A 27,274-nucleotide genomic window follows, 5' to 3' on the forward strand; every position below is an offset into this window, starting at 1 on the left:
ATGTAGCACAGTGTGGTGTGGAGCTGATCCCATATGCATACCGTGTCCCTACCTCTTCCTACAGAGGCCATGACATGAATCAGCAAATCCAAACAGAAGTTCCTGGAACATCTGAAATCTCCAGAATCCAGCAGGACACATGCAGAGGACAGTAAATGACTTCTTACAGAAGGGAAGCTCCTTTGTGGGAAAGGGAAAGGACAGCTCTAAAACCTTCTCTCCTCTGGAATCAGGGCCAGCCAGCCTATGTTTCACAATATGGAACATCATACTCTTGGTGAATTTCAGACTTATTAGAAAGAAACAGACCTGCACAAAAAGAGTGTGCAGGTTGTGATGGTCAGAGACATATACAGCTCACACACCACCGTGGCTGCTTTGCTGCTGACAAATAAATCTTTGTGTCCTCCTGCCTCCGTCACTGACCACATACACAAAGCTTCAGCAAGAAGATGCTTAGCTCTCCTAAACGTTAAATATTTTGTTCCATTATTTGTTGGCAGAAAATTCATCCCTGATTATCTCTTATCCCTTACCCTAGTCAGCATCACTGCAGAGCCTACTTTATTTTCCACACATAGGTTTTCTTTTCTATTTCTTTTCTTTTTATTTTTAGCTCCAGATGCTTGTCCACATCACAAAACAACCACACGATCTGTCATCAGAACTGTCATTTTCTGTCAACAGCAAAGCCTATGCGCAGAGGAAGAAATGAGCTATGCCACAGGACCTGAGAAAAGCCCCTTGGCTGCAGTTGCTGAGGCTACTGCAGGACGCAGCAAAACACAATCATAAAATCAGATGAGATGAGGCTAGCAGCGATCCTGAACAGTCAGCTGCCTGGCCTTGGCTTAAGGCAGGAACAGCTATGCCTATGGCAATCCTCACACATTTGCCTAGCCTGCTCATAAAACTCTCCAGTGATGTGACTCAAAGCCTCCCCAGACCATCCACACCAGTGTTTCACTGGCCTTGCCATTAGATCCGGCTTTTCTCATGTTTCACCCCAATCTCCTTAGCTGAATTTTAACCCATTACTTCTTGTCCTGTTTGCAGCAGTCTTTAACAGATTTGAGAATCACTACTACAACTCTTCTCGACCCGCACTTTTCTAGACTTTTTCTGCCCTAACTTTCCCAGACTTACCTCATGGGTTGTATCTGCTTGACCACTAGTCCTTGTAGCTTCCTACTGGACTTGCCCCAGTTTCACCAAACCCTTCTTGATATGCAGTGCCCCAGACTGGACACAGCACTGAAGATAAGATTTTGTTTCAGGAGGGTTGCTTCCTCGTCTCACAGGCTACTCTTATGTAGATACATCCTCAGGCACACCCTCTGGAGCTCTGTGCTGATTGTACCTGCCTACACAGCTTGGCTCTTGCTACTGATACAATCTTTCAAATTCACCTCTAAACTAAGGACAAGCAGCAGCTCACTTCCTAATGCCACAGCAAATCTGCTCAGCTCCACATTATCTGCTGCAGGATTATCCAGTTTCAGCATTAATTGTGTCATGTAGACAAAGACAACAGAGCTGGCTCCATACACACAATTCAACTCAATGACAAAGTTCATCAGCCCACACAAGGCACCATGCGGCTACAGTTACACCTCTGGAATAACCTTCACAAGCCAGTTTAGGATAAACATTGCTTATTAGCTCAGATTCAACACTGGCCTTGTAGTATTGAAGCCAGTTCTGTGTCAATTCCCTTTGGTGCCTCTGCATTTTTTTTCTGGAGCTACTAGCTCCAGAACTCACCAGATCAAGCACAGATCTGCTAGACAGTCACTATATTATTTCTGATATGCAGAAAATTAACTCAGATAGGAAGCAATCAAATTACTGGGCAGGGGGGTCCATTACGCAGGGTATCTGACCTACTCATTGCTATGGATAATGGCAAGCCAGTGCAGCAAATTCTGCCACATACATCAAAATAAAATGCCAACCTGAACAGATTTCCAGAAGAGAATTTCACAGGACAGTACTATAATGCTACTTAAATGAATTTCATCCTCTCTTCTACAAATGCGTGCAGGTAAAAACAAACCATAGGATACAACATGTTTCCACCTACAGACACTAGTCCATTGGCTGAAATCATATCACTTTATGCTCATCTCTAAAAACAGCACAATTGGCAGGGGCTGCTACTATTCTTAAGGCAGTGTGTGTGTGTCAGGAGTGCGAGGAGGTGTGAGAAGAATCCCAGCACCTGTGGATAGGAAAGGGTGGAGAATGTAAGTGGCAATTTCCTAGATTTGTAGTGATTGAGTTGACAGGATCTGCAGTTAAGCAACCTTGACTCCAAGTTAATAGGGTTTCTGATTGGGTGGTAATTTCCAAGGGTTTTTAGGAGTTTGTATCAGTGCTGATAGTCATTTACATGAATAGTGATAATGCATTATCCTTCTCATGTCTTCCCACTAAGTCTTTATGTCTCCTCTACCTTAACCTATCCTCCTTGATGGCTCCCTGCACAGCTGCATTCAACACTTTTTTAAGAAAAGGCTGATCTACAAATGTTTCCCCTGCCAGAACTGGTGAACACTTTGCCATTAAAATATTATACAAAGTTTAAGCAGCCCATGACAAGTGAAACTGGGAAATTAAGTTCAGCCACTATAAAACACATTGCAGAAGGAGTCCTGGCTTTTTCTAGCTCAGCTATTAATGCAGAATTTGCTACAGAGCTGCCAGGGGTTGCCCAGCATCACTGTGATATCAGTGGTGCAAGCAGTTACAACAAAGAAAGGTACCCGAGGTGAAGGAAGGGCACACGGCAGGGAAGGGCACACAGGACCTACCTCGCTTGCTGAGACTGGTGACCGGTCAATACCCCTGTTGACAGACTCCCAGGATCTGGCAGTCAGCATGCAGGCAAAGAGAGGGTACAAATCCCCTGCTCCCAGCTGCCGGCTGTACTTCTGCACCCTCTTCATATCGGCCTTGATGAGGGCCTGCCAAAGGTGGCAGTAGTCCATGCGGAATGACTCGCTCAGCACCTGGGGAGGGAAACATGGCCCCCAGAAGTCCATGGAGGCCAGGGAACTGGGGGGAAGGCCTTGTGCCCTCTAGCTGTGCCCTATCCCCCACTTCAGAGCCAGGAAATATCCTTGGAGGGTTACGGGAGTAATAGGAAAAATTTATTAATACAGGGTTAGGGGGGCAAGGGTACAGCCAGGTATGCTCTTTCAGCCTGATGCCCACAGGCAGCCTCACAAGGCCCTGGAGGCCGCCCATAGCCACATACCTGGTAAAGCCCATGGTCCAGCAGGATAATGTGGGCCTTGCCAGAGGCCGGGCATTTCTTCACTAGCACGTTGCCTGGGTGCGGGTCACAGTGCACAAAGCCGTTCACAAAGATCATTTCGCTGTAGAGCTTCCCCAGGTTGCGAGAGATCTGTGAGGAGACAGGAGATGGTCACACACTGCCACCCACAGCAGGGTGCCTGCCAGGGAACGGGGGCAGCCCCCACATGCCAACACTGCAGGGAGCAAGGCTCTGGTATGTACCAATGTCCCCACACAGAGCTCTTGCAGCTCCTCACACTGACAAATGCACAAGGTGGCTGCTGGCATCTACGGCGGGGTGACCCAGGACATTCAGGGATGCATCCAGGCACAGGGCACCATGAAGCTGTTTGTGGGGTCAGGGGTTATTTAAGGACGTTTGCCTGGCATAAAAAAGAGAAAATACCTGTGGATAGGAATAGGGTTTCTGGTAATGAGGAGGAAAGTGAGACAGCAGATAGGGGCAGACAGGCATTCACAGGGAAGGCATGGAAATTGCTGCTGGGGTGGGTGAGAGACCGCTTGGAGGAAGACTTAGGTGTTTCCATCCACGGATGGCAGCAGGACCCAGCAGAGAAGGGGTGGGAGGAGACTCAGCCTGTCCATCTGCTTACCAGAATGAACATGGGTTCCCTCTCCCCTCCCCTCCCTCCATCACACTGTCCCCCACTTTTCCCCTTCCTTTCCTCAGACCCATGCTAATCTGATTTGCGATGTCTGTGAAGATGAAGCAGCACAGAAAGGCTGTTTAAATCATCCTGTCACTGCCGTGTCCCTCCATGCTGCTGCTCCTTATCACCAAGAGATATTATTAAAGTTAAAAACCTCCTAGGAGCAAGCAAACATCCCCAGGACCCGGGATCAATCCCTCGCCACGCACTAACACAGCAGCCTTGCCCTAACATCCCACCACCGGCCCTCCCTGCCATCAGAGAGCAGCACGGTGCTCCACAGTGGAGTGCTGAACAAACAGTTAAAAGACAATCGTTATAAATGATTCCAAGCACGTCCCCAGACACACAGTGTAAGCAGCAAACAGACATCTGTCCCCATAAGCAGAGATGGTAGAAGAGGTAACGGGGATACTAACAACAGCTTGTCCTGCAAAAAAACAGACAGCCAGGGAAGGGCTTGCTTTACCTACCTCTGAAATGCGGCCACCTCTGAGAAGAGCATTTGTTACAAATAGTGCCCAAGTAACTACAAATGAGGAGAAAGAACAGGAACCCTTCCTGCAGAACATAACAGGGGCAGCTGTAAGACCAGGTGGGACAACCCTTGGTCTCTCAAGCGGGACCTGCTGCATCATGGAGAATGCTGCCCCCATGCCAAATCACCCACACAGGTGGCATAGCACAGCCCTGCGATCTCCTGTAGTGCAGCTCCCCTAATGCCACACAGGTGTTATTGTAAGTACTGACTGAGGGGAATGATGTTTCCCTTCTGAATCACCAGCAGAGATCACTGGAGGAATGAAGTGACCCTTATAGGTCTCCTAGATCAACAAGCTCTAAAATTGGATAGGACTAAAGTACCAGGTGCCGTGACCTCCTCGAAGAGCTGAGTAGCACTTGCTGACAGTCCAAGGACGTGCCAGATAGTCTGTTTTAAGCCAGTCACTCATTCACACAGCCTCCCAGGGACCTGCACACCAGGAGGAATGGACTTGGACATCATGACTGATCATAGCATCAACCACAGCACCTGTGCACATACTGAGTGAACTGCATTTTGCCCTCTCTGCCTCAGCTGTTTGCCCTCCAGGAACCTGGAATAGCACAGAATTATTGAAGATGAGGACTTGGGGACAATCTGGGGTGCAATGTGATGCCTCATACCCATTAAACCCAAGTCCAAACAAGGGCTGGCAGTTCTGCAAACCTGTTGGTTGGTCATGGCTAAAGCCTGGAAAGCTATTAATTTGGGGCACTGGTGTATGGGCTTCTTCAAAGAGAGCAGATTCTCCTTCTGTGCTGCAGTAATGGCATAGGTTGGGAAAGTCAAGCAGTGAAACAAGTAGCTCAGAGAGGTTGTGCAATCTCCATCCTTGGAGGTTTTAAAGACCTGATAACACCTGGATAACACCCTGAGTAAGCTATGAGGTCTGACCTCATAGCTGACCCTGCTTTAGCAGGAGGTTTGACAGGAGACCTCCTGAGGTCCCTTCCAACCTCAAATATCCTAGAATCCTACAAAAACACCTCTTACCAAGTTATCCACACCACCCTCATAACAGCTTCTTATGGTATGGCTGTAGGCTCCAGGTGCAGGGCAGGTCTCCCCTCCTGAGTCAGTGTCAGCAGACAGGTTACTACAAATCTGTGGTCACAGCTTTTTGCAGACCATGATGCAACATAAAAGAAGTTCGGGATTCATCTTCCCACCTTACCATGAAAACAGAGGGGTCACAGCCCTGTTCAGACCCATAGGCTGGGTCATGGGTACAAGACAATCTTTACTGCAAGATTGCCATAGTCTCTCTCCCTTCCCTGCTGTACTTATATTTACCTCTTTCCCAGCATGCAACCTTGAGTATCTGCAGTAGTTAATTCATTGAAACTAGACTTTATGGCTTCTTTAAGAAAGAGGAATGCATTCAGTATAATTTAGTTAGCATACAGAATATATGTTACAGGGATTTATGATATAAGCATATAAACAGTCTTTACTTTTGGAAAAAAAAATTGCACAGTGTAAGAGATGGAGCTGAGCTGCACACTAAAGTATTTTTCATATTTTTGTCTGTTGACAGACCTCTAAAATAGGATAAAAATTAAATTAAGATAGAAAGCACCAATACTGTCGAATTCCAAACAAAAAAGGAGGGTTACATTTCTGGGGCTTAGAGTGCAATAAGTGAATAGCAACCTATCATTATAATTCAGACAAAAGGAGTTCCTGTTTCTAGAGAAAAAGTTTAGGAAAAAACCATGAAACCTTTATATACATTAATTCTCCAGTACTGTACCCCATCACTATGGGCCTTTATTTCAGCCTTATTGAGAAGGCCATTGGATAAACAACATATACAGAATTCACTTTGGAAGAATGCAGTTATGTGAAATGAGAAAACAAATGTGTGAAAACCTCTACCCAGGAGAAGGGAGAAATTCAGCATGCGTTTAGGCTGTGTAAGACCTCAGGGTGAAGGTGCATCACAAATTAGACAAAAGGTTGCAGTGATTTATGGAAGCAAAGACCAAAGTAAACGCACAAGCATTTTGTTATGACACGGCGAGGTCATCATTCCTTTCCCTGTTTATCATCCAACACAATGAGGTCTTATCATTACTGGGGTCCCCCAGCATTGTTGCGCTGCACATCGTAAAAAAATAATAATCAGCCTTGGAATCCTGCATTCACTTCCAGACACCTCATTAACAGAGAGATGCAGACTACACAGAGCGAGTTCAGAGAAAGCAAATAGATTAGCAGGATGCAGGAGTAATTTACTTGGGAAAAAGATTAAAAGGGCTGAAGATTCCAAAGGTGGCTAAGGAATGGCAGAGGAGGGGCAGTCTACTGATTTGAGAAGGTTTGAATAGCAAGGAAGCAGAAGCACTTGTAGCACTGAATATGCTACAAGAAATACAACTAGGCAGAAGGGGTGTAATCAAGAATGGCATAATTTAGGCATAACACATAAGAAAAAAATCTATGCTAGTCAGCAAGCAGAGCTGAGCTTGATATGTCAGTATGACACCAGACTCTGGCTGTGGCCAGAGGCATGTCCTTGCCTATTGCCAGAAGGTGTGTTATTGCCTAGAAGAAGTTCAATTTGTCTGTCTGTGCTGCAGCAGAACATGATGACTACAGTGACCAAGTGAGCCTGTGGCCTCACCAGTCAATGCAAATAGCAACCTGCCATTGCCACATTATGTGACATGACCATGACACTGTCAGGCAAACCACACATTTTCAGCCCAATGTTTTCATTTTGAAAAAAACTGAAGGTGAGGAATAACAAGATTGCAGATGATGAAATGGAAAGTCAGCAGCCTGGGCAAAAACAATGGAGTGACAGATACACGTATAACAGCTAGACTTGGAGTAACTCTTCACCAAACTAAGCACATGAAGTTCATTTTATGTACTCAGTATTGCAAGGATGCTACATGTCACAAACTATCCTACATGAGTTACAAGCCAATACAGAAGAAAATAAGAATGCAGTGCAGACATTAAAGATTGTTATTGTACAGTATCACATAGTCTCTCTATAAACTGGTCAAGTTCATTGGAAATAAGACAGAAAGCATGACTTCAGAGGCTGTTCCAAAAATTCACTCTTTAGATGGTCAGAACCTTTCCCCTAAATCCCAGCCTAATTTCAATGATGTCCAGTTTAAATCATTTCCTTAGCTAACATAACCCTAGACTTTAACTAGTTCCTTCCCTCTCCAGTATTTACTACTCCAATATGTTCACCAGCAGGATAATTATCAGCATAAATACTGACCAATCTCTACAGGATGCTCCTTTATCTGATGTGTCCTAGGAGTCAACCTGCCTTTTAAACAGTTGCACTGCACTGGAAACACACACTTACCTTGCGATTGACTAATATCCCAAAGTTAATTCTAATATGTCAATTCCCTCTGATAAACTCCCAGCTTATTTAAGAAACTCTTCTTATTAATTTTTAAGCGCATGGGTTTTCACTTGGTATTGCTCATTTCTATCCCTTTCTATCACTTCAGTCCTCAAGGCCACCAAGTGCTATTCCTACTCTGGTCCTCCTCTACAATGACACAACCTCCCAAATTGGTGTCATCAACAACCTCCTTCACACAGTTCTGTTTGTGTCAAGGTCATCACTGAATTTATTAAATAAGATCTGTTTGAAGAGCAAACCTCACAGAACTCCACTACAGTAATTTCTCTCCACCATTGCCTCTATCAGTTTCTTACCTACTTTGCAATTTCCCTACTAATCCCCACCTTTTCTAGTTTTCCAGTGTACCAAGTATTTTACCAAGTACACCTACTGCATTTCTGTCATCTAATTCAGAGGATCCCAAGCTGTAGGACAGGTAGCAGCAGTGATACATTTCTTCTTGTATACGTACACAGCTGCAAACTGTTGCAGCTATCAGTTTTGAAAGCCTAGACAACCTGTTACCCTCTCATGATCCATTAGGAGCTACTTTTGATGAACTCATACTATATTCCCTTGAATACAGCCCCATAATAGCAAACTCCTGGGCACACACCAGCCCCTGTATGCAATTCTCCTCTTAACAAATCAGCACACCCAGCTGACAGAGCAACCTGACAATAACAAAACACTGGAAACTCCATCACAAATTAGTATCTTTACAAACACCAATACGCAATAGTCAGCAAGAAACCTCTCAGAAAGGAAAGAATGCGTGCAAATTTGAGCCTATGAATACTCCTACAGTAAAAAGATGGCACATATATCATGTTCATGGGTAGCTGCAATGTAACAAACCAGCGTGGGTTATTCAGGGAAAGTCACTGATACTTTCCTGGCCTTGTGAGCAAGCTGGAGTGGTCCTGGCTCCATGCCTCCAACTGACATGAAGAAGAAAGGCAAAATAAAAAATCCTGTGACATGCTCCTCTAGAGCTGATCACACCGCCTGCCCCGGATAAGTCCCAGATGAAACCGCATGATAGGGCATCATCCCTTCCTGTCCCACCTCCATCTGTGACTGTCTCTTTAGATCAGGAGCAGATACTAGTCTCTGGCCTTAATTTGGCTGTAATATTTGCCAATTATTTTAAGAGATGGCGACACTAACTTCTATTGATCTCATTAAAAGTAAAGGTCGTTGTGCAGCTCATTTCTCAGGGCTCAATATTACCTCCTCAGGCCAAAATAATAGCATTGATTTTGGAACCTTAATCGAAGGTTAATTGGATTGAAGAGTGTATTGGGGTTTTGCTTTCTTTCGTTGTTATTACAGCCATCATCTAAGGGTTTGCTTAATCCTGCTAGGGCAATCTTGCCCAATTAAACTGGTGTCAAATTATCAAAGGGTGTGGATGGAGAATAGCCACAATTTGGAGCCTGCTCTATGTCTCTGCTCTGACATGGCTCTTGTCCATAGCAGATTAGGATGGTCACACACAAGAGATCTGATTTCACACTCTGTCCTCTGTGATCCAGTTGTGAGGATCAAAACACAGTGCTCTGTAATGCAGTACTATCACTATGCATTGTTCTAGCATCACAGCAAGGTGATGTCTGGGCACACACGACGTCAATAAGATACAGGAATAGTTTTTAGGACTCCTGGAGTGTACTCCTAGCATGCCCCATACTCTCTGTTGGGGACTGAGGAAATTATTTTCCTGCTCAATGCCCCATCTTCCATGGCATTTAAGTGGGGAGAAATATTCTGACTCATCTGCCCAGGGAACTGGAGGACTAACTTGGGAAGTTTCTACAGATTCTCAAAAGGACACAGGTAGAGAAGACCAGTCGCTGTTTATTTAATTTTTAATTAATGTTTCTTGCATCTCTGTCAGACTCAAAATGGCCATGGGGATCACCTTCCCTTGGCTTTAATTGTAGTCGTATTTCCTTGGATTTAATGTTAAGCATCTTGGTAAGACTTAAGCAATTGATTGACACTGATGCTCGAGACTGACTTTCAGTAAGAAACGGGTTCACGTGTAATTTAACTCTTTTACCTGGTGTCTTTGCACAGTTCAGAAGATGGAAATGCTGGAAGTCACTATCCTTGCTTACCAGGGCCTTGTGAATTTTCATTAAGCTTCAGAAAAGAGGGAATATAGGAGAATCTGTAAGGAAACCTCTCCCCAGACTAAATCAGCAGGTGCAAAGGGCAAGAATAGCCATTCTCCCCAGAAACAGTGTTCTTCTCCATGCTCCATTTCATCTAAAACTTGAGCGTTATAAGCACAAATACTTGAGACATGAGAGGTTTCCACACTTGTGCTGCAAAGTGATCCCATCCTGGGAAATCCCACTTAAATTTTAGCAGCTACATGGCAGCAGCTCCTGACTCTTGGCAGAAGGGTAAATCCTGCACTGAAAGCATATTTCAAGCTGCAAAGCTGTCAACCGTGAGAAGGTAGCTGGGCTCTTTATCGAGCTATGAGATACCGTTCCAGTGCAGAACCCATTTAGTAACAGAAGGAAGCAAAAAGCCACAGTAGGATGGGGTGACAGATGGCAATAATTGTGCACAGTAGCTCATCTTAAGTACCTTAGCTGTTTGCTTTCACTTCTCAGCTGGACAAAACACTTTCCTGACTTCTGTATCATCCATGGCTCACGACCTGGCTCTTAGTGAGCTGAAGTACATGGCATCATTTCCTTTCCCTGACTCAAGTCCAAGCCAGGGTGATCATGAGGGACTCTCCACTTGGCTACCTGAGCTGGCTCCTTAGTTGGAGGCAATACAGCACATGCCGCAAGTGCATCTGTAAGCTCCACAGCTCCCATAGCCTGCTGATCCAGCAGCCTCTGCGGAGACGGGCAGAGCATCCACAAGGAGGGACAGGATGTACCCATGCAGCAGATCAGAGATAATGTTAAGATTTGTATACAGACAAAGTCTCTATAAACGAATCAGGTAAAATCAGAATGGGTGCAAAAGGAGCATTTGTGCCATTTGAGATCTTCTTTAAAAGTCCATGCTCTAAGTAGCCTTGCTATCCTTCTTTCCCTCCTGCATACAGTATGCTACAAACATCTTGAGAGCCCCTCAGTCTATTTTTCCTCCCTTCCCTGCTCTGTCCACGTCTCCCAAATGTATCTTCCCAGCCAAGACTGTAAATGCTCTTGTGTCTTGAAACAGGAACAGCCCAGTTTCCAGGTGGCCCTCTTAACCCTGCCATGGCCAGGTCTTCCCTCAAAATTCATGCCAACTCATTTCTTGGTAACTCCCCTCTCCAGGCTTCCCTCCCACTGTCAATATCCTAGCTGCATGCTCATCCTCAGCTACACGTGCACATGAATAAGTAACTGTTCCACAGGCAGATATTTCAGTGTTTGCTCTTGTCTTTAGAAATCAAAGCCTTCTCTGATTAAATGCCATTACAATCCAGCGCTTGGACGGATCCAGAGAGATTAATGTGCTTTTGGGCAGCTTTAATGATAATCCTGCTACAGACGGTATTAAGTAAATGTCAGTAACCTGGTTTGAAGGGAGCTTTCACCTCAGGGATCCTTTCCATTTAGAGGGGAGAGGCTCAGCTTGCTTTTCAAGGCTGCATTGTCACACAAGAGAAATCCTGCTTAGTGAAGACTCCTCTTCCTCCGCCCAGTAAAACAAAATGGAGTAAGATGATAGAGAGGTTCATAAATAGATTGAGGTGATTTGTAGGGAGGTAATGCACCTCTTGAAAGCCAGAACTGCTGTATATTATAAGCCATGTCATAGTTTTGAAACCTGGGTTGCCACCCCCTCCTCATGCTCCTTTCAGTGTCTGCTGCATTTTGCTCACTTCACCACCATGCCATGCAGTTCTTTACCCAGGGCATCAACAGCAGCAGCTGATAATGGACCTCGGTCATATTTGTCTCCATCTGCTGCACCTTGCCAGAGAAGAAGTCTGGGGTGTGCAGTGCTCCCACCTCATCTTACTGTGGCCATAATAACAGACCTCGTTCTCCACCACATGATTCTGACAGTCTCAGTATTCCCTCCTTTCTACTGTTGCTTTAGTGCAATCAGTAGAAGTTAATCATTGATTTCAGGGAGTGGGGAGAGAAAAGGAAGAAAGAACAGCTCAGCTCAGGCACTGAGAGTTTACAGAAACTGAGTCCTACCCCCGAGCTGAGTGACATCCTATACCTGACAGATTGCCAGAAATCTCTGAGGCTTATACTTTGCAGTAGTAGAAGTCTGTTGACAACTTTTTTAAAATTACATCTTAGCCATCCTTTAGAGACCAGCTCAGAATCAGCAAAATATGTGGTTTCATTGCTGCATGGAACCTCCTGTGCCAAGACATCACAAAACAACCTTCCCAAAGGCACAGATGAACAAAAAAATGAGCTGAATTTTCACCCTAAATGTCTCCTATTGCAAGCAAAAGACTCTGCAAGTTAGAAAAACTGAAAATAGCTGCTTCTCTCTTTATTTTGCCACATACTGGCAGCAAAATATCCCACCGAAAGGCTGAAGTCATTGAATTTTCCACCCTCACTGGCTGGAGAAAGCCATGGAAGATTGCAAAGAAGTTCTTCCCTGGGCTTCTCCAGATAGCTTTGCTATCTCCAGCAGTTTGAGAAAATTCAAAGAAGCAACCAAAGTCCCAAGGAGCTATCCTATGCTAGCTACCTTGATCTTAGAATGGATCTGTTGTCCAAGAACTGTGAGGAAGCCCAGCTCAAAATCTCAGTGTACATATTGCTCGAGGAGACCTGCTAATACATCAAAACAAGCCTTTCTGACTGACTATTTCGAGGCTTGAGGAATATTCACTGTTGTATCTGAGTGCTGTGGGCTAGATTTGACCTCTGCCTTTATAGCAGAAGGATAGGATAAACTCACTCAAAGGCACGACTCTCTTGCTTTTGACCAGTTGACTTGTCCAGGTGAATGGAGCTGACTGCATGATCTGCCATGGATGAGGCTTTTAAAATCTCTCTTGATAGCAAAGTCCATGAGCTACCATGTTCTCAAGAGTCACACTATGGTGCTCTTTGCAGACCAGATGCATCATTGAGACACTTACCTTGGTAAATACAAAGAAAGATCATCAGCACAAAAGAGACACAGAGAAGGAATTGTGTCTACCTCTTATCAGCTGGCAATGACATCTGTGATGCCCTGATGAGAGGGAGGAAGAAAATCAGTGACCCAAATGCTCCAAATTCTTCCTGATGGAGATGTGAAAAGAGAGAGACTGCACTATCTATGGGTGAGGTTGTATTCATTTAAGAAGTCCCTTGAATGAAAATGTATCAGACATCTTGCAGGGAAGAGAGCGTTGTTCACTATTACCCATTGACCTTGGGTTGTTCATCACAATTACAATGGAAAGACAGTCTCAAAATCTACTTTAACCTTAGACCTTCCTTTCCTGTACTTCAGTGGAGAAACACATGAAAAGGTGCCTGCCTTTCTGCCTGCAGAGTTTACTAGTCTCATTGACTTCTGCGGGGTGCAAGAGCAGAGGAAGAGGTGAAGAGAAACAGGCAGAGAAAGAGGCAGGTTACTCAGTCCTGCACCTGTAATTTGGCTGAGCTCTTTAGGCAGAGAAAGAGCTGCACACTGACTTAGGGAGGCAGCTGAGAAGATAGACTAAATGTTCTCTCTTTGTGGGGCATACCAAACTTGCATTTCCCCTCCCTTGAGAGGTCTTCAGCATGTTTCTAACTGATGCCACATGAACCTTGCCATGGATAGAAAGGGAGCAGAGAGGAGGAAAAGCAGAGAGAGAGGAAGTGTTCAGATTTCGGAGGTAAGTGGATGGACAGATTAAGTACAATTGATTTTATGCCATAGCTCTTTGATAGCAAGTCAACCACATGCAGATTTGGGGCTCCTCGATAGGGCACAAGGGGAAAGGCAAGCAGCAGTGCCTCAAACAGCACTCACTGACTGGGCGGGGTGGCTTTACACACTGTCCAATGGCTGAAACCCCTTTCCCCTGGCATCATCTCAGCCCTTCTGGGAATTAATACCTTCTTTTCCTCAAGAATCTCTCAGCCACAGAGAATGCAAAGTGCTCTCCCTGACTTCATGCCACACACACAAACTATTATTTCACTCATCGGGGAAATGTAGCCTCTCTGTAGGGATGAAATCTGGCAGCTGTTTAATGAAGGACTGCAAAACTACACAGTAATGTAGGACCAGGAAGCAAAGAAGAAAACTGTTGCATCTGGACAAAAAGGGAGATTTTGGAAAGCAGAAGAAAACAATGCATGTCAGAATATTATGCAAAGCACCATGGCCGAGGCTCCAGCACTCTAATAACTGTGATCATATAAGACCTATGATGTCTATCTCCTGCATAAGGTGAGAGCTGTTGGGATATAAAAGCTACATCCCATGCATTTGTCCATGAGAAAGTTAATGCAGAAGAAAGGGAAAGAAGAGAGACAAAAATAATCAGAAGCTGAAGTTGTTCCTTGACGGTAACAGGAACCGTCATCTTGAAACAAACCATGGGTGTATGTAATATAAGAGCATGGTCATCTTTCACTATCTGTCTCCTTGAAGATCTCTCTAGCCATGTAGCCTACAGGAAAGTGTTCTGCACAAGGGGTTATGTACTTTTCCCAGAAGCACAAGAACTGAGATATCTCAGATTGATTACTCTGTTCACATCTGTATGTGCTCCCTTTTCTGTCCTCCCCATCCCGTCAGCCTCCGTTTGACATTGCATCATCAGTTGCTATCATCATCAGTTTGGCATTGCCCAACACGCCCAATTCAGAGATGGCTGAGAAACTACCTCATTGACATTGATGCCATTCCTCTCCATGTAGGCCCTGTCATTCACCTGTCCCCCTTCCATAAACTCCATCAGAAGGACACGCCTTGTTGAGAGCTCCCAATAGATCCTGGGGACCTGAAAAAGGAACAGATGGATTAGGTCAAACGACAGGCTGTGAAAGCGAGGAGAATGTATCACACATAACCCAGAAAAGAAGTGAAAATCAAAGAGGCTGAAGTGAGGACTTGTTTTTTTCCTGAGCACAAGGGAGGTAAATCCATTCACCAGCTTCTTCCCCAGGACAGCAGCAATGCATGCAAGAACAACACACCAATTCAACAGCAGCAGGATCTGTCCTCGTGCAAGATTTCTAGCCATGCTCTACAAGATTTTGACCACCGCCCACTACCACTGACATCTGAGAACTTTCTTACCTGCTCTGCAGCTCCTCTAGCTGGGCTGTTTAACTATTACCTATTGCAAGTTTCTGAATCATCCACTCAGCTCCTTTAGACAGGAACTGCATCTTTTTTGCTACGCACAGGGCCCACTTATGCAGCTCTAAAAATGATAAGCCATCGTCATAAATTTTATCTCCGCAGTGCCCCTTGGAACACAAACACCTTCGAGCTGACAAACCATGCATACTTAGGCCATCTGCAATTGAACTGGGAGAAAAATCAAGTATCACAAATAAGGGGCTTGTCACAGAAACCCTGGGAGACCCTTAACTCTCTTATTGCCAACGTGACACAGTAACAAGTCTAAAATGTCAAAGCACTTTTCATTCAATCTGCAGTAAATCAAGCTGAGTGAGGTACCAGTAAGAGGCCCGGTGTCACCAAGGGAGGCAGTGACGCAGGCATCGCTTAGGCTGGCTTCCCCTTTTCCAGCCTCTCTCTCCAGCCAAATTCTTTCCATGCTGAAGTCCCTAGTGTCAAGAGTCCCTTTGCTGAAGTTCCCTTTTGATATTCCTAACATCCCTGTGCTGACCAATCTCCCAAGCTGTCCAGATTTGCCTTTGCATGTGGGTGAAGCCACACAGGTACATTTTACCAAAGATATAAGGGAGCTCCACCCATTCCCATTACTGTGTCCCAATACAGATACACATTTTGGATCCTGTAAAGAGACAGCTGGCTGTGCAACCCCCTTTCCTCACCTGCCTGACTCCGCTGTGGACTCAGGACTCGCACACTGCAAGTGTCCAGTGCCTTGAGGCAGGACAGGAAGAGGTAAGGTGTGTTGTCCATCTAGTGCGACCAAAGCCAGGGGAACCAGCCAGGCCACTGTAGCTCATCATAACTCCTGAACAAGCAGCATTTGTTTTATATCCTGCTTGTAACTACTGACAGTGACTCAGTCCCTCACAAACTATCTGCCTCCCCCACTGTTTCTGTCCTAGAGAGACCATTTTCCCAATGTCACCCACTTCTACCTTACCATGTGTGTGCTACTTTAGATCAAAGACTCTTTTGCTGAGCAATTCCAATATCTCTCAGTCCCACCATTCAACACTCCTGGCATACTTTGCATGTTAACCTTGCGTAGACTTTGATGCCAGAGATCCACTATGGACAAGGGGGATTCAGTTACTCACAGCCTTCCCAGCTTATCTGGATGTCCGCTCTTTGCAGTTAGATTGGTGAGAAAGCAAACCAACTCCAAAACTAACAGTTGCCCAGCCCATCTAGCTCACTGATCCCTGCTGCTTTTAATCATTTCAGATGACACTTATTCTTGTCTCAAGATTTACAGGGGCAAGTCATGGGCTTGTAAAGCACTATCCATGCTCTCGGAGATGCCTCTCTCACTCACAGACAAATTCTTCAGTGATTTTTTTAATTACTCACAGATGTTTGGCTGTAATGCTAGTGCATGGAAACAATTTATCTTTGGCTTTAAAAGCTCAAACAGGTTCACAGCACAAAATCTACTTCTCAGCTTTCTAGCGCGTTTAGGAAAATTAATGATACAGGAGCCCAATTCTTCCGTTGCCTTTGGGTGATGAACACATCTCTGAATTGGCAGGTCAGACAGGAGGATCCATTATTTAGCCATCTCAAGCCATTTGTTATTGTTACACATAGTGATATCATGATAGCTCCTTAACCCAGCAAGGAGGTGATTGGCCGTCTCCATGGGGATTTACTTCACAGTATCCTAGTTACAGCTGCAACGGATACAGCTCTTCAAGGTGCATCACTTCTGATAAGTGCCCACTCAGCAAAATCATTGGCCTTTGGCCTTCTGTAGACCTGGTGGCTTCTAGCTATCTGTGTCTACGGGAAGGCCACTGCTGCCACTGCGCTCCAAAAGAACTGTCCCAAACCTGGAGTCAGGTGACAAGGAATTATAGCCCTGGCATGGAGGAAGCAAGAAAAAAATGGATGCATCAGCCTGTAAAGTCTAACAAAAACTCACCTCATTTCAGACATCTGTCACTTCCATCTTGGGACTTCTGCATAAACAGGAGGTGAAAACCTCATTTTGATATGTGTATGCAGGAGGGTCGAAAGGAGGGTGCATTTTTTGCTGCCTTTGTGTATATGCAAATGCAGTTACATCAGTGACTGTGCCCACAGCACTATGTGTGCTTGACCACACTCGTGTATTTCCAGAATGCACACAGTGGAGGTTTGGGCCTCTTGTATGTCAGCAAAAGATTTGCACACGTGTGAGTTTGAAGATGTGAGCTTATTTCTTTCCAAGAAAGAGATGTAAATGTCTGGTTGTATTTGAGACATTTGTCAGTGACCTTAGTCAGTGTGTAGCAGGGGAGGTGGGGTAAGAGTGTCAGTGGGGAAGAGCAAAATATGGTTGCCGTTGAGTTTGTGTATGAAGGTAACATGAACGCATTAGCCATGGATGTGTATGAAGGATGTATGCTCAATTCCAGAGTGAGAATGTGCTTTTTATCCAGAGGAAGGATTCATGTGAACATGCTTCCTCCTGAGATACACAGTGTCCCCAATCCTACTTGACACCATCAGCTTCAGTCTAGCTTTTCTGTTTTATGTCCATTTCTTGCCCTCAGTTGAGATAAAGCCCAGGAAAAGTGGCAAATTCATAGGTCTCTGGACAAGTTCAGAAACAGTGTTTGGGAAAATGAGTAGCAGGCTCCAGAGACTGCTGGCCCCAAGCCACCACTCCTCATCCAATATACGGTGCCTACAGTAGGAAACAGACAAGGAGGAAGCATGTCTCAGAGCAGTTTCTGATCTGTATCAGCAGAGCAGTCTAGGATGAACAACACAGAGGGACTGAACTCCCTTCTCCCTCCGTATGGTTCCTCCAGGTGGTGAATGAAGTGCACAAGACACATAAAGTGAGACTATTAATGCACATACATACACAGAAATATGTGTTCCCTCACCTTCAGGAAGTCAAAGTTCTTGAGCATATGAGCAACCTTCTCAGCATTTCTGCCTTCATTGAGGAAATCCAGCTCCAAGGGCAGATTCTTCTTAGCTTCTTCCACCAGCCACATGAACTCAAAATCTGGAAAGATCTGCTTCACAACCAAGAGGAGAACCTGAGAACAAGGAAACAGACAATCAGCTGTATCCTGGCTCCAAAGCCACACAGCTACACACAGTGCTGTTTTGATAGGATCATTTCATGTAACTTACAGACAAAAAAACCCAACCTGCACCCCAAGTGCTTGTAGGGTTCCTGCAGTATCATAACACAACACATGCCTTGGCTGTGCAACACACATTTCAGCCTGCCTTTCACAAAGGCACATCTAGGAGTTAAATGATGGCACAGACACCAAAGGGAGCCCAGCTGCCTGCTGCCTAGAAATAAGTGAACAAAGCCCTGGAGAAGAGACCACATGGCCAGATCCTGCCAAGGGCATGGCCCAGGAGTGACTCTCTTCTGAGTCCTATAATTCTACAAGTCACTGTTTGGCTTCATTCAAACAACCCTCAGATAATGCAGAAGAGGAAGATCTAAAGACTTGACACCTCTATCTTACTTCTTCCACTGCTGAGCAAGAATTTTGCTAGCACAGAAAATCCACTGAGCAGTTCAGAGAAGACAGTCGAGTTTGGATACAGGTAGTAGCCTACAGATCTTTAAAGTACACTTCTGGTGCTGGTGAGAGGGCGAGTTGCTCCTCGGCATCAGTCACAGCCATCCTCAGCAAGGCTGAGGTGGCGTTTTCTAAGTATCATACATCCACTACCTGGCATCTTCTTCTTAAAGGGATACGGTATTCAGCTGCACAGGGCCTTGGAAAGCCCAGCCAAAAAGTTCCTGGAAATGTTTGCTTAAAGCAACACTTAAGGGGCAAGTGATGGGCAGTCCTTCCTGAAGAAAATCAAGATTATGCGATTGGATGGAATAATCAAAGCTGCAGAGCGGCCAAGCATGCTTTGTGTTCAAATGAAGGGCCAGTTTCTCAACCAGCATCACAAATTTACACAAGCTGACAATCTGGACCACATCTTAAGGAAAATAATTTGTTTGGCTTTTTTAACTACTTGAGTCATGAAACAAGAATAAAACATAAAAACGCAATCCACTTTGCTGTCTTTATCTTACTTGTTCTGTACATCCATCTGAAAACAAAAACAGACTTGTCAGTGTGTGTTCCTGGACAGTTTCCCTTTCTAGATCTCCACTGTTGAGGTGTGAATTCCTGCACTGCAGGAGAAACATTTAAAGCACACACAGAAAGCTGCTATCATTGAAATGTATGACAAAAAATAAATTTATGAACCATCACTGCTCCTGTTCAGCTGTGTGAAAACGTTTGTTCTCCACCCCTGTCTCTACTTCTCTTATCTAAATGTCAGTTCCAAACTCAATGTTCCTTTAAAAATGTAATCACCAGGTTCCAGACACTATTGAATGATTTTTCTACTGTTATATCTAGAGGCATAAATCCTTTCAAATTTATGTCACCCAAATGAAATGTAACCAGCGATCTTCATGAACATGTACATAAACTTTATAGGGGCTGCAGGATTATTTCATTGGTGCCTGATGTGAGAAAATTCATGCATTGTTTTTTGCTTTCTTTAAATGCTGTTTTTAATCAATTTGCCAACTTGACCATCAGCAGGGACATACTACTAACAAGTATTTGGCCTGTCCCTTTTCTGACATCTGTCTAACATATTGTCTTGAAATAAGTATTGATATAAGAAGAGCAGTGAGGTATCTCTCTCTGGATTTATCAGATGCTGTACTGATTTTTAAAGAGTCAGCACTGATGCTATGAAACCTCAAGTGAATTTAGGAATTTTCCATCTAGCTTTTCCCATTCAGATTCCTTCCCATCAGTCTCTAAATAAGACCATCTCCATCAATATTTAAATCAACATCCTACCTAGCTGCAATGTCTGTCTGATTCTTAAAGGACCAGAACCTCAGTGCACATAATCTGGCTTTCAGTGCAGCCTACACAGAAATAGTCCCACACAAGAATATGATGATGCATGTAAGCCAACGCTCCACAAGTGACTCTTTAAAAACAACACTGCATGTGTCATGTTGTGAGCTACTTTCCCATAGCTGTGTGTACACAACAGATCTCAAGGATGACAAATCAGACTGTCTGTAGAGGAAGGACAAAACTAAATTGCCGAAAGGAAATACACTGCTTTAGTTTCAAGTTTCCCAGGAGGATTAGTCTAAAAACAGAAAAGACAGGAATGATTCTAAAATTATTTGTTTAAATGTCTCTTACCAGTTTAACCAGCAATCACAGCAACATAGTGTGAGGGGGGAATTTTTCTGTGATACCCACTGTTAAAAGGTCAAATGTCCCAAGGTGGGTCTAGGTCTTGGCTCATTCATACACAATCCTCTTATTGCCCTGGTTTCACAGTCTTTCATTACCTGCTCATCCTTCTTACTTGACTGCTTAGTTTCTGCCGTCGTGTCCTGGGCAGGAGTGAAGGATGCCATAAGCCCCCTGAGAACTGCTGTGACTGTGATGACTCACAAAAGCAAACTCGTTGGGCAGACCACTGCAGTCAGTCCTGGAGAGGACCTGAATCTAATCCAAATCTACAGCTGGACCCAAAACCAGTTCAAAGAGCTCTCTGTTCTCAAACCAGCACTGAAACAGACATGTCCCATCTTCTTACTGGGACATCTTTAATGAATCCAAAAATTTCTTTCACTACAAGTTCAAAACAAATATTCAGCTGCAAACTGATGTGCTCCAGCTGGAACCAGCTGTGCTTCTTTGCACACTAGCCAGGATTGCTCAAAGCAGGATGTTTTAGCTGCCTAAAGAAGCTTTAGTTATGTGCTCCTCTGAGAGGGTGCTGGCAGGACCATTGATTCCTGATCTCCTGTGATGGAGAACTGTGTCATTGCATCACCAGTACCCTCTAAACACTTATCAGACCCCCTCAGCTTAATCTTCTCCTCTTTAGTCCCATAGACATACACAGAATCATAGAATTGTTTAGGTTGGAAAAGACCTTTAAGATCATCGAGTCCAACCATCAACCATGCCCACTAAACCATATCCTGAAGTGCCTTGTCTATGCGCTTTTTGAATACCTCCAGTGATTGTGACACCACCACTTCTCTGGGCAGCCTGTTCCAATGCCTGACATGTCTGCCAATGGATGTGCACATTACTGTACTATACATACAGATACATGCTTATTAGGAGAGCTAAAAGCTTTAGTGTTACCATTTACAGGCCTAATCCTTCCCTTCTCCTCCACCTCAGCCCCACCTCCATTTCCTCTTCCATACCATACCACTGGCATCTTTGAGTACTGCAATGCAGTACAGTGCAGTGCCACAGCTTTTCTCCAGTTCTCCCTTCAATGGGCTAGAATTAGAAGTTTGGGAGAAGCTACAGCATTGCACTGGGAACATAAGTGGTACCCACCATTCAGGAGAGGAACAGGAGACAGGCATTGTTCCTAGCTGAATCCCTCATTTGTGTGTCTGCCCGTTAGGTGACTCCATATTTCAGTGTTTTTGTTTCCAGCATGAATCAGTTAAGCATTAAGGAGCTGATCAAGAAACAGAACTGAATCACAGCAACCTCAGCCACTGTTGAATCCACACTGGAATCTAACTGAAGAAAAACACACTAATCATGGGGAATGATTTTTCTTTGGCCACACAGACCTGACTGCAAGGGAAACTGAGACCAGTTTAATAAATCCCTCAATGAGCACACAGGCTGAAGAGACACTTCAGGACTCACCCTCTAGTTTTTAAATCTCATATGGACTTACTCTGATGTCATTCATGTTTACCTGTCTTCTCCCGCTGCCCCACTTCACTCTTACCCTCTTGTTCAGTCTCTCCATCCACACAATCGCCTACACTGCAATCCTCACCAACTTTCTGTATTACTCCCGTAAGACAACATTTATCTCTGTGGAGGTTTCAAAGCTACAAGATGGTGGTGTTATACTTGCTTACACCATGGGTGAATGTGGCCCCCACACGTTTCAATGGCAATTGCTCTGTAAGTCAAAGTCAACAGGTAGTTTTACCTCCATGAGCAAAATATCTTTGGAGCTCTGAGCTTGGACCTTTGGGTGCTGGATTTTCACTGCCACTGTTCTCCCATCCTGCAGCACTGCCTTGTGCACCTGGGCTAGCGATGCGGCTCCCAAAGGAGTGTCCTCAAAACTCACGAAGAGCTCTTTTATCTGCAGGAGAAGAGAAAGAGACATCAGCTTGGGGTACCAGAGACTATCCTAAGGAAAGCCCTGCCCACAGGCCAGAGACAGTGTGTGCCAAAGCTGGGCACGCTCAGCTCTTTCATCCTTCCTCTGTCTCCTGCCTAACCCTTGTCACTGCTTGGCCTCCCAGTGAAGCCTGCCAAGCACAGAAGTGCCCTGGAGATACTCTGCTTATGGAAGCCTGTAGCAGAGCTCCAGCAGTGCATTTCAGCCAGGACACGGCGTGGCCAGGTAGCATGTGAGGGACCCCTCCAGGCTGTCCGGAAAATGGGTTGGACCAATTATGGTCAGCATCCTTGGTTGTTACTGGGTGCAGAAGCCAACAGCTGTCCCTTTGCATATATTTCTCTTGCAGACTATTTAATACCACCTACCATCCCCCCCTGAAACCTGATAGTGCATATTCCTATGCATTACACCTGCGTCAGCTAGCTTACCGGGTGAAAGCCAGCACATGACCGGGAGCAGCGGTAAGGGCTGGATTCAGGGCAAGGGGACAAAAATTGCAGTTTGCACCTCTGATGACTTGGCCTGAAAACATGTCTTATGTGATGGACTTTCTCACACCTCCAGTAAAAGTAACCAGTGCTCTTAGCTCAGAAAAAGCACCAGGTGGGGCCAGCAAAGTGCTTTGCGGGCAGGAGAGGAAATTACTAGCAGCTCTGGCTGTGAAACTCAGGAGTAGACTGTAAGGACAGTTGCAGATGAAGAAGTAGATTTACCAGGGGGATGTCCAGGAAGGAAAAACCTAGACAGACATGGGTTAGGCAAGGGGAGATAGGCAAAGGCCTGTCTGCTCTGCAGAATACAGCAAGCACCCTGCTAGAGACCCTCAGTGCAGCACAGGGCAGCTCAGGCCCTGGAAACTCTATTACCATGGTAGTATGGTATCAGCCTGGCTGACCAGCCAGGCCCATCCGTGCAGTTAATTAGCTCAGAGGGAGTGCCAACATCGTTATGTGGCTTCAGGCACAGAGCTAGTTCATGTAATGCTAGTTGAGGGTTTCTGTCCTGCTCTGTAGAGCAAGGTGCAGACAAGCTCTGAGGTATCCAGAAGTCAGCAAAGGGAACCTGTCCCATCCTTCCCGCAGGCTGGACTGATTTCGGGTGAGCAGTTAAGAAGCCTGTAATTTATGCAGTTAACAAAAAAGAATGTCAGTGCATTTTTATAACCTGCTTTTTAAAAGGTAATTAAAGATGGGAGCTGCAGCGACCTAGTAATTAAATATGAATAAAGACCTTTTAAGCAAAGTCTTCATGCAAAGCGTTAAACGAATATTCTTTTTGCTGACAAGGAAGAAAAATACTATACAAGGAGCAGCAGCCTGTTCCCTCCTGCAGCTGCCAGGGAATGAGCCCCCCCCCCCCCACTCTACCCCTTCTCTGCCAGCCCCTTCCACAGAAAACTATTGCTAGCAACAAACTGCAGCATTTGCAGCAATTAGATTCCAACAGAGACTCAGCCGCCTCCAGTAATTCACCAGGAAGGTCCATTTTATTTATTTATTTAATTCCCTTTGGTCCTGGCGGCAAAATCAATTAAGTAAAACAACTGCATTTCAAAACAACTAGTTATGCATTTTTTAATTACAGCAGGTCCATAATTCAAAGCTATTGACATTCGTGTCTCAAGAGAATCCAGTAAGGTACATTTATAGTAAGACCACATATAAATTGGATAAAATTCCATCTGCTCTGGATTTCAAAAGCTTTTAATTGCCTACATGGTCAATCCAAACATTTTCACCAGTACTGAATGCATGCAGGGGAAAAAACCAGAGCTGCACATACTCCCTCTGGCAGGAATAATATATACAATATTCTTGTGTGACTAAGTTTTCTAATGAAACATCATTTGAAGAAAGCTGTCTCTGGGAGTTCTTTTGGGCAGAAGGATCTCATTTAAAAACTTGTTCTTCAGGACATGAAAGCCAGGTTAGCAGTCATGTCCATTACAGCCAGCCCAGTGGCCCTGCTGCAATTCAAGGGGGAATTTGTGAGCACCCACAGGCTGCAGGAGAAGGCAGCAAGGCAACAGACTGCAACGGGGCCAGAGAATTGATGGGTCCGCCAGGAGCAGAAGGGTAGAGCGTGCACATGGGGGAGGGAGCGGATCACAGCCGGGCCATTACATGAGCAGGTGTGAGGCTGAGATAAAGCAGCAGCACAATTACAGCTGGGCTCCAGGACCCCCACTTAGCAAATCACCCTCATTCATTATGACATTGTCCTTTAGCAGCTTGCTGGAGGCAGCTAGTGCCTCTGATGCAGGCTGTGTGTCCCAGACAGGCAAAAGCAAGCGAGAGGCTGTATGACACAGAAGCAGAGGTGAGCCAGGCTCCCACACTGCCTGCCGGAGAACAGGGTCCTTCATAAGGGACGGTGGCTGCACCCGTTGCATGCAGGCAGGGAGTTCCTGGAGCAGGCTGCAGGTTCTTACTGCTCACAAGCACCCAGCTGATAAGCACCCTTAACAAAAACTCTAACCATCATTTCCAGGATGGATAATTAGCAAGCAAAGGTCTGGGACGGTCTCGGAGCCCACCTGACATGGTACCTAAGGAACTCTCCTTTCAGGCCACACCTAGTTTCAAAGGGCCTTATCAAACTGGCTGTTACCATCTGTAATCCTGGCAGGAGATGAAACAAGCATAGTTTCCAGACAGGTTTAATAAAGGTTTAAAAGAGAGAAAAGGAACTTTAGGGCTGCTCTTTCAAAGGAACAGGACAGCCAGCTCCTGGTTTACAGCTGTACAGGTGAGCGGTGTCCCCGCATGCAGTGGTTTCCCTCACCAGCCTTCTGCACAGCCAGCTCCCAACTGGGCATGTGCTCAACCAGCAAATGAATGTGTCACTGTACTTCACCGTGTGGAAACACAGCCCTGACTGTTTAATTCTGAAGAATGAAGCTCGTTTAATTTTAAATATGCAAAATCATTTCATGATTGTTGGTATTAGTATTCACACCTCAGGGAGCTGACAAAAAAGCTCTTACAGGATTTATCTACTTAGACACTTATTAGTATGTATTTGTGCTGAGGTTGCACCTAGAGACCATCATTAAGCCCAGAATGCCATTGTGCAAGGTGCACAGCCACTGCAGTCCCTGTACAAACTCACGCTTTCCAGGAGTCCCCAGTTGTCACTTACAGGCCTCTTCACATGCTAAAGTGCCTTCCCAAAGCACACACTGCTCTGCCTGAGGTCTGTGGCACACACGGGCTGATGCCACAATGCTGAGCATCAGAATGCCTCAGTATTTTTTGTGAATCCTGTCCTTAAACACTTAGGAAGTTACTGGAAGTCAATTGGATTTAAGCTCCCAAAACCTGAGACCTTTCTGAAAGCATTACTTTACAGGACCTGCCCAGCATGTTCTGAGAAGTCTTTGACAGAGCTGGGATTTAACCCAGATATCCCCAGTTCCAGCCTGGTCTTAATCTCCAAACCATAAATGTTAAATGTGCATGTCTTGCTAGTTAATTTCTTTTGAAATACACTGCCTCTTAATCCTAACCTTTTTATATCCATGTGCTGCAGCAAATGATCAAATATTACCCCTGGTTTCAACCCGCCCACTCCAGAGAGAGGTATGCTCCCTTCCCTCTCCAGAAAGGCTGCTAACAAGGTACCCTGGAGCAGGAGCCTAAATCATGGAGTCCCTTCCTGGCCCAGCACTATGTAACATCATCCCGAGTGGGATGTGGTGGCTCTGCTCTGCCATAGTGACCATAGCAGATGAACGGTGGCCATGTGTCAGCAGTCTGTTCAGGACAAATTTAAGGTGCAGTGGGATGCAGGATCACTAACAGAAGGTGTCTCAACAGCCCAGCCCTGTTTAGCTGGCAGGCTGAACCCCTTCCAGCATGGTGCTCCAGACCCCTGTATGTGGTACAGCCAGAAAGAGGCCACTATGGGGTCTAAGAAAGAATATTTTGCATTACAATTCCTATCCAGGAGGTTTCCAGCAGAGTCCAGGACAGTTTGCAAAATTCTGGTTTTCCACAACCACTTACAAAGAACCTTTTGTCAACTCTGCCAGAGCTGAACCAGTCCAGTACAGGTGGTGTCAGTGAGGAGACTTTCAAATGCTCAGCATTTCCCAGGGGAAGAGAGTCCTTCACCAAAGCATTTCAAAACTGCCTTCAAATACTTCCCAGGAATTCAAAGGACTCTTCAGCCTGGAAAGAGAGACAATGGGGAGGGAATGTCACAGAGCTCTGTAAAATCACTTCTGTCATGGAGAACAGGATTGGGAATGCTTGTTCACTCCACAGAAGAACTTGGGAGCAGCAAATTGTCGATTAGCACACAAGATTACCAGACGGCAGGATTAAAACAAGCAAAAAGAAGTATTTTTTCCCCATACCAGTGAAGCTGTGGAACTCATTGCCACAGGACATTATGAATACCAGAAGTCCAGGTAGGTAGATAAATCAATGAAGAAAATCCATCACAAGTTATTAAACACCAAAATACAATCTCTGGCCCAGGAAATCTCTAACCTTCAGATTACAAGATTCAGGAAGACCATTCCAGGTAAAGCTTAACTGTATGCCTGCCATGCTTTTAAAGCCTTTGTATCTTAGCCAACACTGGCTACAGTTAGAGGCAGAGTGGTGGGCTTCAGCTTTTGGTCTGATCTGTACAGTCATCCTTATGTCCTTTAGAAGCTCTTCCCACCAGCCCGACCAGTCTCAATGACAGCAGGATGGACAACGGAGGAATTGTTTCACCTGCTGCTAGCCTGGGACTCAGTTACTGTTTGACAGCCTAGAAAGTTACTGATAGACCCCGTAAGTAAGTTTCTAAGTGCAAATGGTATGGGGGAACCACAGCTGCAAGTGGCCCAGTCTCCAGGGTAAACTCTAAGCTCTGGTAACAGTGCTTCTTCTTGAAATGTCT

General features: G+C 45.1%; 1 protein-coding gene across 5 annotated transcripts in view; it reads right to left on the reverse strand.

The window, feature by feature from the left end:
* ADCK1 (aarF domain containing kinase 1) overlaps positions 1-27,274 on the reverse strand; it is an 82,013-nt gene that overhangs the window by 3,587 nt on the left and 51,152 nt on the right. For all 5 annotated transcript variants that reach the window (XM_029998970.2, XM_029998966.1, XM_029998977.2 and 2 more), the window contains 5 exons: positions 22,178-22,336; positions 18,067-18,225; positions 14,709-14,825; positions 3,260-3,409; positions 2,814-3,011 (listed from right to left, as the gene is read on the reverse strand). In XM_029998970.2, coding sequence (XP_029854830.1) covers positions 2,814-3,011; positions 3,260-3,409; positions 14,709-14,825; positions 18,067-18,225; positions 22,178-22,336 — 783 coding nt within the window. The remainder of the gene's footprint in view (positions 1-2,813; positions 3,012-3,259; positions 3,410-14,708; positions 14,826-18,066; positions 18,226-22,177; positions 22,337-27,274) is intronic.

The sequence above is a fragment of the Aquila chrysaetos genome, chromosome 2 (assembly GCF_900496995.4).
Source record: "Aquila chrysaetos chrysaetos chromosome 2, bAquChr1.4, whole genome shotgun sequence".
NCBI classification, from domain to species: Eukaryota; Metazoa; Chordata; class Aves; order Accipitriformes; family Accipitridae; genus Aquila; species Aquila chrysaetos.